At 39.8% G+C, this 13,452-nt stretch overlaps 1 protein-coding gene across 2 annotated transcripts in view; it reads right to left on the bottom strand.

Annotated features, from left to right (window-relative positions):
• The window catches only part of LMBR1 (limb development membrane protein 1), a 67,260-nt gene that overhangs the window by 21,089 nt on the left and 32,719 nt on the right, over window positions 1-13,452 (bottom strand). For both annotated transcript variants that reach the window (XM_035129041.2, XM_035129044.2), the window contains exons 6-9: window positions 5,772-5,898; window positions 5,320-5,388; window positions 3,507-3,571; window positions 1,784-1,856 (exon numbers count right to left, since the gene is read on the bottom strand). In XM_035129041.2, coding sequence (XP_034984932.1) covers window positions 1,784-1,856; window positions 3,507-3,571; window positions 5,320-5,388; window positions 5,772-5,898 — 334 coding nt within the window. The remainder of the gene's footprint in view (window positions 1-1,783; window positions 1,857-3,506; window positions 3,572-5,319; window positions 5,389-5,771; window positions 5,899-13,452) is intronic.

The following is a 13,452-nucleotide window of genomic DNA, read 5'->3' as shown; positions in this document are numbered from 1 at the left end:
GAGAGGGGATTTTCATCAGGACTGGCATGGGAGAAAGGGTTAACTTCCCTTCCCAGCAGAGTCCTGATTAGTCAGAGGGGCAGTATCTCCAGCAATTGCTGGGTGAAGTGCAGGAAGCATACAAAGCTTTCTTCTACCCAATGAGACAATTGGTCCATCCAGCTCATTACTGTTTACACTGACTGGTGGCAACTCTCCAGTTTCAGACAGTCCTACCTGGAGATACCAGTCTGGTATAACTGGACACCAGGGACCTTCTGCATGTGGAGCAGATGCTTCACCACCAAGCTATGGTCCTTCTCAACGGTTGGTTGGCTAACTAGCTGACTCCCTGATCAGGAGCACTCAGCACAGCAACATTCTGTAGCAGGCCCATCTGTCCACAAAAAGTTGAAAATAAACTAAAGGAAATGTGACTATAGTAACCAGACATATTCCAAAGCTTCTCAGCTATACAGTAAAACATCTAAGCTACTGAAATGCTATTTTAGTCTTCCCATCTGATTCCCTGAAAGGACAGAATTCAAAACCAATTGTGTCAAAACACGATTTCTCTTAAGGAAAGAATGGGAGGGAACCATGACCATTCCATGAGCACCAAGGAAACAATAATGAAATACACAGCAACAATTATTGTGCAGTTCCATCATAACATCAAGCTCGGTAGTTAGGGAAAAAATAATTACTCCACTGTAGCTTCAAAGAAATTCACTGACATTTGTGCTAAAGGTAACATATAAACCTGTTCAATGAAACAGATGCTCTGCTCTAAAAATCTCAAGGTAGTCTTTGAAATTCCAACTATAATTCTCTGTATTTTAGGTGCTTCTAAAAATAAAACGATTCTCTATGATTACCTTATGACATGCAATGCCTCTGAGCTCGTTTGGAGGTTCTAGCAGGACAACACAGCTATCATATATCCTTGACCGAAGAACGGTGCATTCATTCTTATCTGAGATAGTTGTCCTCTTCCACTGAACTTGCACATGGAGCGGTGAGGGAGGAAGGGGACACCTGCCCAGTTAGCCAGATCAGCCCAATCAACCCTGGCGACCAATGGAGTGACAGATGTCACAGCTAGATCACCCTCAAAACAACGTCACTTCATTGTAATTGTCACCCTAATTTGTTTCTTGTTTTTCCCTTCTTATAATAGCACCTTCATTTCTATACTGTGAGCACAGTACACAAACACTTGGGCCACAATCCAGCAGCATGTGCATACCCTCTGATGAACAAGGACAACGTGGTATTTCTTTCTGTGAGTTTCCTGTAACGTTTTATGCATAGCATGTAAAGAAATGGTTGGCACCCATCTGTTTCGAGAGGCAACGGAGTGTGCCTCCAGTGGTTCTGAAGTCAAATTGCAACATTAGCAGCACCAAAGTAACCTCCTCAGGGTGCAAGTCTGGGCTGTGTGTATGGGGGTCCTGGGCTGCCCAGATGACAAGACCCCCCTCTCTTGGCCTCGCTGATGTGGTCCAAAGGAAAGCAAGAGTGCATTTGGCACCAGCTTGGCTGCAACAGCTTCCAGAAGGAGGCATACAAGGAAATGTATTCTTGGTTTTGCCTTTATTTAAAATGGCTGGCTACACCACAATCCGTTCAGAGCGCAATGCAAGTGATCTGCAATGCTTCCTGTCCTTAAGCAAAGGCAGGCTTGGATCGAAAACAAATGTGGCAGTTCATAAAGCTTAACATTTCTGTAGAAGTGACAAAATATTGCCTCTTTATACAACCAGATACAAGAAGAACCACCGTAAGTATCAAACATACCTACCATTTAGCCTCCTCATGATAGCTTCTTCTTCTAAGGTGATGATATATATTTGTTCATCCAAGTCTTCAAGGATCTAAGCCAGAAATTTAGACACTACATAAACATGCATTACAGGTAGTCCATACACAATTCACCATGTGCATAACCTAGAGAGAATAGGAGCCTAGGCATGAGGACAACCTATACTGCTGGGCCAAGTGTGAACTGGCCCTCAGCTGACCAAAATGGCAACGTTTATTTTTCAAAACAATGCTTTTGGCATTCTCCTAGGTTTCTCTCTTGGTTCCCAAACACAATGGATAATTTTAAATTTGTGCATATAGAATTGATCCTATGTGATGAGCAAAATACTTCATGTTGTCTACATATGGGGAAGGTTTGTTTAAAAATGTTCAGTTGACAACACAGGTCAAGACTACAATTCTGAAAATACGCAAGTACAGATTTATTTATATGTAGGACCCAGGTTACAACATAAAAGCATTTTCCTATCTATAACAAAGACTATGAAACAAAAACTTTCAAGTTTGTTCACACCTAATATTTTTTCTAGAAAAGTATTATAGTTTAAGCCCCTGGCCTGAGATAGCTCAGGCAGTAGCAAATGAGACTCTTAATCTTAGGGTTGTGGATTCGAGCCCATTTTCCTATCTTCCCATATTGAGCAAAGGATCCCTGCATTGTAGGGGGTTGGACTGGGCGGCCCTCAAGGTCCCTTTCAATTCTATGATTCTAACAGAACTTGGTCAAACACAGACTGTTTAGGTAAAGCCACTTTCTAGTTTGGGATTCAGGTCCCAAGCATCATATTTTCCGGCCCACATGTTAACATGTGTCTCCACACACATGCCATGATCCCATATATAAAATTTCATGTTATCATAAAAGAGATTTTTCTAATTTAATTCTGAAATTAAATTGTACACATTTCTGAAATTGCACCCTGGTGCACACTGAGGTTTCTCTGCTATGCCCCCAAACACTCCTCATTTCTGCTATTTTGTTAGAACACAAATTCAAGCCTGAATGAAAGTTCTACAAAGCTTGTTGACTATTTTGTAAAAAAAAATAAAGGGAGTAATGTTTTGCTTTTTTAACATATTGTACCAACACAGCAGCAAACGTTTTACGAATAAATCAATTCATTTCACAGCTTTATATTTCTAGACTCTTTCTTTGCAAAATCATGGGTTGTTTTCCCAAAAAATCAATTTCTCATTAAATCCCTTGACCGACAAAATAGCAGGTGCCATAACTGCAGTTTTTGATGAGTGCAAGCTTGCTTACACTTATTTCAGTGTCTGACAGAGAGCCTGGCAGTGTGCAAAAAGTATGGAGGGCTATACACACTTCACTGAAAACTAACTGCAGTTGTTTGTTGCAAATCTCCTTTAGTAAGGTAAGTGATGATACTTCACACTCTTTTCCAAGTGGACTTGGAGTATTTATTTTCAGGTGGAAATGTCTGAAATATATGCGGGGTATTTGTGAAACAGACGTTTAGAAGTTTCCTCCAGTTTATCGGGGCCTAGTTAAGTATTTTATGACTGAACAAAATATAGAACAAATGGGTTTATTTGATTACAATTTAGCCTCATTATCCCCTCATAGTAATGGGGTTACAGCCTGGCCAGACCGGGCTCCTACTGATCTCAACCCACCCACCCCCAAGCCTTTTTTCCTGTTTGGATTTGCTTATTGCGTCAAAGCAGGCAACACCTACCGTTGGCTTTACAAGCAACTGACCCATCACTGTAAACATTCGTGAAAGTCCCACTGGTGTGCATACTGTGGAGGAAAACGCAAGATAACACAGTTCTAGTCTCCATTAAACAGAATCTGAAAGAATTAATATATGGAACAGGCAATTGTTGTTAGCAAGAAAAGCTCCATTCTGCCAAATAATTTCATAATTTGTCGCCATGCAGCATAGGGATTGACTGTTTTAAAGTAAGGCAGAAACTCTAGTAGGGGTATGGAGTTAGTCCTACAGCTGTCCGAATTATGGCCAAATACATTTCCTTTTTCCATTTTATTATTGTGTCTTATTCTCATATCACTGAAATTTAAAACTGAGAATGATTAAAAAATGAGTTGTTTTGTCCAATTTATGGGAAACTACCTCCACCCTGTTGCTGGTCAATATCCTGACAATATTCTGCCACCAATAATTAATTTCCTGGGAGCATCTTGTAGAAGTTTATCGTTCAAGTAAAAAGTTTAATTAGATACAGTTTGTAAGCTTGTATTTCTATGCTGCAAGTTGCCCAGACAACAATGTCACTGAGTGACATAAATATACTTAGCAGATAAATGAATAAATATCCCTCCCCTTTTAACAAAAGCATCTACACTCTTGAGCATATAATGGGACAGAAATAGAGCTCAGTGGCAGAGCTTATGCTTTCCCATCCAGAAGGCCTTGCTTCAAAACCCAGCGTCTCCAGCTAAAAGTATACCATCAGGTAGCATAACATCATAAGAAGAGGCTGCTGAATCAGAGCAATGGCCCATGTAGTCCAGTATCCTGTTCTTACAGTAGTCAAGATGCCTACGGGAAACCTGTAAGGAGGATCTGAGCACCATCCGTGGAGGCAGAACATAGCTTCTGTCATGGCTAAAAGCCACTGAGTGACTTCTCTTCTATGACTCTGTCTAACTCCCTTTTAAAGCCATATCGATGGTGTGAAAGATCGCTGTCTGAGATCTGAAAAGCTGCTGCCAGTCAGACTAGACCATTCTGAGCTTGTTGAACAGTTTGACACTGGGCATAAGACAGGCTCCTCTGTTTCTGCATACAGTGGAACCTCTACTCACGACCACAATCCGTTCCGGAGGCCCGTCCTTATGGCAAAACAGGTTGCTGGGAGAGGTGCCATTGTGCGCAGGCGCATGCGGCGATTGCCCGTTTCTGTGCATGCGTGAACAGCGATCACTGCTTCTGCGCAGGCACGAAGAGCGAGCGCAGCTCCTGTGCATGCGCAAATGGCAATTGCCGCTCCTGCGCATGCACGAACGGCAGCAAATCCGTCGGTTACTTCCGGGTTTGCCGCGGTTGCAACTTGGAACATCCATTAGTGGAGGTGGTTGTAAGTAGAGGTTCTACTGTACGCAGCTTTGTCCTGAGATGTTTATTTGTTGTTCAGGTTCAGGCAACTGGTAAGCAGGCTGCTATGGGTTGATGTCTCCTCTTGTTCATACACTGCAGACTACAATTGTAACTTTTCATGACACCTTGCTAGCTCTCAAATATGTGGTCTCCAATTTCCCTTCTGTAAAATGGCCAAAACTCAAAACAGAGGGATATAAGAAACAAGTCTTTACATTTTTTTTTACATATGAAAAGGTGTTGTTATAAATGCCAATATATGGTTTTTTCCAGCACTGAAGTGAGCACATTTATAAACAAATGTTGTTAATGCTGGTCTAAAGAAAACAAATAGCCAGGGGTGAAAGGATAAAGGTGTTGATACTAAGACACCAAAAATAATTACATATGCATTACTTCCTCTTCTAGTATATACTGCAAGACTTACGTAGAAGTAATAAACATCCCATCAGTGATATACAGGAATATAAATAAGGGAGGTAGAATTCCCAAAGATCTGAAAGTAAAAAAGGTAAAATGGATTCAACTTGTACACTATTATGTTTCATTTGGGCAATAACATGGAAAAAGTATGCCAATCACTGTGCAATCATTCTGCTGCTGTCTTAGTAAATAATTATACTACCAAGCTTACAATTTTTTTGCATGCAAACATTTACTTTAACACTTTAACAGTGGCTGGCTGAAGACATGGACAAATCTGTTCTATGAATACATATATTTGTCAAGTTGCTTTAACCTCAATTAAGACTTTTTGTTGAGCAGAGAAATGCAACTCCCCATATCTTCTGCTCGCTGGAGTGGCTAGAACCTAGAACTGCAAGTTATTCATATCAGTGTTTTTTGGGGGGAAAGAATATGTTATAAAGATGTCCGTACCATACAAAGACTCCATACTCGCAGCATCATTGTCTATGAGAGCTGAAGCCACCCAAACGATTCCAAGGATAAGCAGTGCAAGAAGAATGAGCATAACAAGGGTTTCCAAAATGCGTGCTTTAATCCCCTGTAACAAAAAATAACTTGCATTTAAAACACGCACAAATATATATTGACCCACACACAGCTGATCACCATATATTGCCTTCCATAAGTGACTTCTGAGAGCCTAAACTAGACTTTCTTATTCTAAAGCCACAGACAAGAGTTTCCAGTTGCTACCTGGCATCACAGTTTTTAATAATTTTATTCAATAAATCTTAATATTTTCACAGGAGCATTTCCAAATGACAAGTTGCTTTTATTAAGTCACCCAGCTGAGAAAGGATATTGGTCAAATGTAATCTACAGTTCCTGTCAAGAGAATGGAAAGCCAAGTACAGTACATAATCCAGCTGGCATTAGTTTGCTCAAGTAAGGTAAAGGTAAAGGGACCTCTGACCATTAGGTCCAGTCGTGACCAACTCTGGGGTTGCGGCGCTCATCTCGCGTTATTGGCTGAGGGAGTTGGCTGTGGCCAGCATGACAAAGCCGCTTCTGGCGAACCAGAGTAGAACACAGAAACGCCGTTTACCTTCCTGCTGTAGCAGTACCTATTTATCTACTTGCACTTTGATGTGCTTTCGAACTGCTAAATTGGCAGGAGCTGGGACCAAGCAACGGGAGCTCACCCCGTCGCGGGGATTCGAACTGCCGACCTTCTGATCGGCAAGCCCTAGGCTCTGTGGTTTAACCCACAGCGCCACCTGCGTCCCAGTTTGCTCAAGTACAATCTGCCAATCCAAATACAGTCTTCCACCGTAATGGTTTCTGCTCTGTTCCTTGCAATGTGAACACCCTCAAGAGCACAGCACAGCTAAGACACTGTACATACTTGAGATGCAATACCAGTTCCTTCGCATGTAGGTTATTGGAGATGGCTGGGTTTGATATAAACATGGCCCAACACACATCAGTTTCTCCTGGGCCCAGATACTCCTGGACACCCAGATACTCACTTTAAAATTCCAGCAGTGCCAGAGGGCCACTTTCAATTCAGCAAGAGAAGGTTGCAAGTTTTAAAAGCTTAGCTTCATTTTCATAAAAGCACTTCAAAAATCCTTCTATACTTCCAAATCCAATTTCCCTATGTCTATTGCATTTCTTTTCACGATTACAGCCATCTTGCAGAGGCGCATAAAGGACCTGATAATTAATTCTTCTAAAAAGCAGAATATGCCTGTAAATTTTCAGCTCATGTATGAATGGCAGCTGACTTTACAGTCTTGAAGCAATGAGAGACTAGGAAGCCACAAAGCATAATTACTAGGAAAGAAGCCCTCTCTCCTCCCCTAATAAATCTGTATTAAAGAGGATTACTATTATGTCAATTGAAACACATTAAGACATGCCTCAATAAGTGTGTTTACAACTTATACCTAGAGGGTAGTTTCGCTCCATTCATGAAGTATGTTTTCTGATGACAGTTCCCTGTTGACTCTGGATCAAACTTTTGACTTAAAATTTTCAGATTTTGTACTTTTGGAAAATTCCAGGACTAAGTAGAAGCAGAAGGCACACCAGGCTACCACACACATACAATTATATGGGTTGGCTAACAAATATTAAGTATTATTGACTCAGAATCAAATGAAAAATATCAAGTATTGTCAAGACAGTGTGTCTTGGACTACAGATAAAATTTCTTTTAATTGTGAGAAAAGCCTGACTTGTTAGGTTGGTATACTAGATTTGGAGCTTTCTGCAGTAGCTTGAGGCTTACATTACTATGCATTTGTAGCTAGTGTCCTCATTAAATTAGTGAAAATCACAGAAGCTGCCTTTGTTGTTACAATTATTCACTATTGGGACATGAGAGTCAAGAAACTTGAATAAGAGTTAGCAGACCTAAATGGAAGGGGAGCAACACAATTTTTGAATATACTCAGGGTAAAAAATGCATGGATGGATGACGTACAGAAGCCTCATACTGTCTAACAAAAATTGTTGTCTCTCATTCGTTAAAAATGAATGAACTTGGTAGGCTGGTGGAAACCTACACATCATACAATGCTTACCCCAAAGTGCTATCTATCAGCAGTAATATATACATATATTAAAGGAAGCAAAACATCAAATAAGAATACTAGACTAAGGGTCATTTTAAAATAATATATTTGCATACATATTTATTTTAAAATATTCCGATACCACCTTTCACGTCAAGTATTCAAGTGGTGTAGTAGAACAATATTAAAATTTTAAAATGCAGGGAGAAAATGCAAATAGAAACTAGGAAAGAGATAGCATGACAAGCAGCAGCAAAGGTCGGGGAACAAAACTGTGTTTTTTAAATACCATAGGATTGCATTGGAAAACAGGGAGAACAAGCTCCTTCTGGCATCCTGGCCCCAAACTGTTTAAGGCTTTATAGCTCAATACCAACACTTTAAACCTTATTAGGTGACAAAATTCAAACTGATTATTAAGGTCAATTAAATTTTTCAAAGATCTTAAACTTAAGCTGTCTATTTCAACAAACTGAATCAGCAATGCAGGAGTTCAAGTACACTAAATTATCAATGAAGTTAAAACAGTCATATTCCGTGTTTTAAAAAAAGTGGAGGCGGGGCCTGAACAATAAGCTACAGAACTCATGATTTAACACACAATTCTGGCAGAACATCTTGGTCTCTTGCAATGTATGTTAACATTACTTTTTATTGGCACTGCCCTCTATGCAACTGGCAAATCTGAGAAACATCCATGGAACAGACCCAACCAGAACTTTTTACACCTGCTTAATTCGAAAGCACATCAAAATGCAAGTAGATAAATAGGAACCGCTACAGCGGGAAGGTAAACGGCGTTTCCGTGTGCCGCTCTGGTTCACCAGAAGTGGCTTTGTCATGCTGGCCACATGACCTGGAAGCTATACGCCGGCTCCCTCGGCCAATAATGCGAGATGAGTGCGCAACCCCAGAGTCGGTCACGACTGGACCTAATGGTCAGGGGTCCCTTTACCTTTACCTTTAATTCTTTTTCTAGGAGCTGTACTTAGGAATAAAATGTTGATAAAAAATATTCTTTGCTAAAGCTAGCACAATAATTTAGCATTCCAATACCAATCCAGGACTTTAAAAAAATAATTAGGTAAAAATTAATGAGGCAAAAATATGTACCGGTAAATTCATTTGTTTCATACTGTATAATTTATTCTTGTCAGAGAAGGAATGAGCAGGGTTGTTGCATGGTGCAGACATGGACCAAATTACTTGCCCATCATCTGTACTGATTACAACCCTGAAGTCACTGGTGCTGTTGCAGTTCTAATTAGTAACCATAGTACTGTATCAAATGTCCTATATTGTGGCTTTCGAGGATTTTCAAATTTATGTTTAATAATAGCCTTAGCTACTAGTTGCAAAGGAAGCCCTAAGCCAGCGAGGATGCCACTTTAAACAAAACATCTATAGTAGTATGTTTTAAATGAATTTTAAAGAAAATATTAACTTAAGATGTTAGCACATGTCAAAACATTGGATAGGCTTTGATGTCACTGATTAAATAACTTTTGCTTCTAGTTCTGGTAATGAAAAAGTAAATGGGGTGTAATATAGTGCAGCACAATTCAGCTGCATACCAGTAAACATTTCACTGAGATCAGAGCACTAAAATTTCAGTCTGTGATGAATGATTTTATAGACAAATAAATATGAGAGTAAATGCCAAATAAACACACACTCCTAACCACATTCCATCATTCTGTTTGCAAAGCCTATATTCACAGTAGCTTGTGCTTATCCCTAACTTCAGCTATTTAAGCAGGCATAGAGTGAGCTTCTGTCATATATAGGAACTCTCTTCTCATTAACAATTTTTCTGGGAAGCTATACAAAAAACCCTTCTTGGAAAAAAGGCAAGATTTTAATCAAGAGATGATTCCCCAGTGAAGAGCTACCCTCTTCTTTAATAGTATTACCAAGAAATAAAAGGGATTAAAGTTATTCCAGATTTTTTTTAGAGGAACAAAATGTTTTTAACAACAAATCCACTGATACACTACAAATATTCCATCACAGTTAAGATAATTCTGCACTTACTTCTTAAAACATGTAAAAGTCTGTTAAGATACCTGGCAAGAAAGCCAAGATCTAAAGCATTTGTACTAAACTATATTCAAAGATGATGCCAAATAAGATTCTCTCTCTGCCAAAAAAATCAAAATTAAACCTATATGTAAGGCTGCTCCATCAATTTCTAAACCTGCTATTCTTGAAAGCTGAAATTTCAAATAACGTAGTTTATGAACTCCAAAATCTATCAGGAATGATCCTCTGAACTAAAGAGTCACAACGTATCAGTCATCTATATTAAATAGTCAGCACTAATTTGCTTTTTTTCTGTTTAAAAAACATATAGGACCTAAAATCACCACAAAGGTGTAAATTATTTAACTGAAGTTTTATAGATTTTTTTCTCTGCGTATTATCTGTACATGCAGTCTCTTGTTGCAAATTGTTTCTCACTGCTGAAAATTTAGGAAATGATTTTGAAGAACTACAGAAATGTTTAACGTAACTTGAAGCACTGTGCTGTCATAAATAAAGTCTTTTGGACAGTGGTCTCTCACTCATATCTGTACAAAAAACAAGGCTAAGCCTGTTTTATTTTTAAACAGTTTTCTTATTACAACTCTTCTATGCTAGAGAGAGAGAGGTGGAAGTGGTGATGGGGTTACTACTTGACACACAACAGCTGGTGAAATATTGCTCTATTTTTTGTAACAAACACCAAGATCAAAACATTATGCAAGTTACATTTCCTTGAAAGGTTCCCAGCAGGAGCCTTCCTTCTTGTTTTTCGCAGCGCTTGATTTCCTTTCAGCCACAAAAAAACGGCTCACCAAGAACATCCATGTGCCACTAACACTAAGCAGCACTTCCTTAATCACTTATTTCCAACAATTTATGGATGATCAGTGGCAAAAAAAAAACCCGAGCAAAAATAATGAAAGAACGCAATGAAGCGTCCTTGAGACATACTGGCTTAGACTTCCTACTCATTTCTCTGTCTCTTTAACATTGGGGGCCTGATACAAATTAGCCACTGAGGGGGGGAAAGTCATCTGGTCATAAAATACAGTACAGGGTCACTTTTATGTAAGTTTGCCAAAAGGGACATAAACCAGGACAATTTCAAACTGTGACACAGGATAGAAGTATATTAAAACAATCTTTGTTCCTCCTCTATTGTGCTGTCATGTTGCTCAGCTTTATAGATATTCTGAGCACCAACACTGGCCTCTTCACTTCCACCTGGCCTACCTAATTAATTAAGCAAGGAAGTTACCTCAAAATTTTCTACCATTTGCTTTTATTATCAAGCACTCTCTTTTGATGTTCTCAGAGTTAACTTCTTAATCCACAGACTTTTTGTGCTGTGTTTCAAACATGAAGATGTCTGGATACTTTGCATAATTGGTCAGGATGTTGCTGTCGCTCGTGGTAAATTTTATGCCATAACTTCAAGGGCAAAAAAGCAATACAACAACAACAAAAACCCCCAAGGTGAAAGTATGCTATGGCGTGTTTTTTTATTCATGTTTCAAATTTCGCATTTCAGTAAAATACAAATGATGCCCCTTCCTATGATAATGCATTTGATGATATGTCAAGAAGCATCACTATGTAGCTAGGTTATCACATATAAACAGCATTTATCTTTCAATTGAGAATAAACACAAATTGAACTTATGGCCTTTGTGTACACATTGTGTGCACTGCTCCCCTGGGTTCCTTTGGGAGGAAGGGAGAGATAGAAATTAAATAAAATACATACATACACTGACAGCTGAGATTTCAACATATAGGCCGAAATCCAAATAGCTTAAGCCAATGCAAAAGGTTTATCATGGACCAGGGAAATTTAAGAATTATTTTCCTTTCTACAACACACATCCCCATGCCGTATTCCCTATAATAGCAAACTCAGGTGGCTGAGTGGCAATACTGTACAATGGAACCAAAATGAGGTTACTGAGAAACAAGAGGGAGATATCAGCTTACTTGGGTGAACGTCAAGCAACTTAGAAGTCTAAAACATTTTTTTAAAAAAAATTCAGAGGGGGAAGCCTATTCTATTCTATTCTGATCACATGCCCTAGGCTAGGCAGGAGCAATGATTTGTAGGAGGTCAGCTCAGTTTTTCGGACTCGTCAAGCTGTAGCAGGTGTTAACTGTGTCCTTCTGTAAAACATCTAAGCAGAATTGTATACCTCCCACCCTGGCTCAAAACATGGATACATAGGAAAACGAAGAAGTAAATAATGAACACATATTTTTAACAGAAAACAGAAAACTGAACTGCACCCCCAAGAGGGGAGGGCCCTAGTTAAATCCTCATCATCTATCGTCCTATTTCTGTAGGTTGATGAGGGGTTAACTTGCTTGGGACATACCACGATGGTTTCCAACTCAACAGGTCCCAATTGCAGTACATTAGCGATCAAAGCACCTGATGCAAAACTGTGCAGCTGAATGCCGCATCAGAGGAAGACCACTTGTAAGCTCCTTACAAGTTATAGTATTCTTGAAGATATACTGCGATATTTTGTTGCTGATAAACTTGTCACAAACTGTTTTAAAAACTCATGAGTTTTTGTGTGAGTGGGTGGGGGATGCCATCTTGAAAAGAACATGTCTTAAGGACCTTGTTATCAGGAACTAATTCTACAGTTCTTTGGATCACAAGCTCAGAAGGCAATGGTGTTTTGTTGTATGTATGTATGTATGTATGTATGTATGTATGTATGTATGTATGTATGTATTATTACATCTATAGCTAAAGTAAAGGTAAAAGATCCCTAGACGGTTAAGTCCAGTTGAATTCGACCTTGGCACCTTGGGGTGAGGTGCTCATCTCGCTTCAGGCGAGGGAGCCAGCCTTTGTCCGCAGACAGCTTTTCCAGGTCATGTGGCCAGCATGACTAAACCACTTCTGGTGCACGGAACACCACGACGAGTGCCAGATCACACAGAAACACCATTTACCTTCCCGCTGCAGCAGTACCTATTTATCTACTCACACTGGTATGCTTCCGAACTGCTAGGTTGGCAGGAGCTGGGACAAAGCCATGGGAGCTCACCCCGTGATGCGGATTCAAACTGCCAACCTTACAATCAGCAAACCCAAGAGGATCGGTGGTTTAGACCACAGCGCAACCTGCGTCCCTATTACATTTATATCTCAAGGTGGTATAATAGTTCTCCCCATTCCATTTTATGCTCACAACAATCCTATGAAGTAAGTTAGGCTGAGGAATTGTGACTGGCCCAATGTAACTTGAACCCTGGTCTCCCTAGTCTGACATTCTCCCTAGTCTGACATTCTAACCACTGCACCACACCAGCTCCAAAGAGCCATGAGGGGAAAGAAGGACACTCCCATTGCTGCTTTGGAAAGGCTTGCAGAAGGGGTTCCTCAAACCATCATACAGTGCTGTAACAATTCTCACGCTTCTGCTTGCGCAAGCAGAAGAACATCCTTGATTTAGTTTCATTTTTCTGACACAATGCTCAAGTTCCTGACATAAAACAGTCCTTCCACAAGCAGAAGACACCTTCCACATAGGAAAGTGTAG

The sequence above is a fragment of the Zootoca vivipara genome, chromosome 12, assembly GCF_963506605.1.
Source record: "Zootoca vivipara chromosome 12, rZooViv1.1, whole genome shotgun sequence".
Taxonomy (NCBI): Eukaryota; Metazoa; Chordata; class Lepidosauria; order Squamata; family Lacertidae; genus Zootoca; species Zootoca vivipara.
Note: the sequence above shows the minus strand (reverse complement) of the source record. Positions and strands in the feature narration are given on the sequence as shown.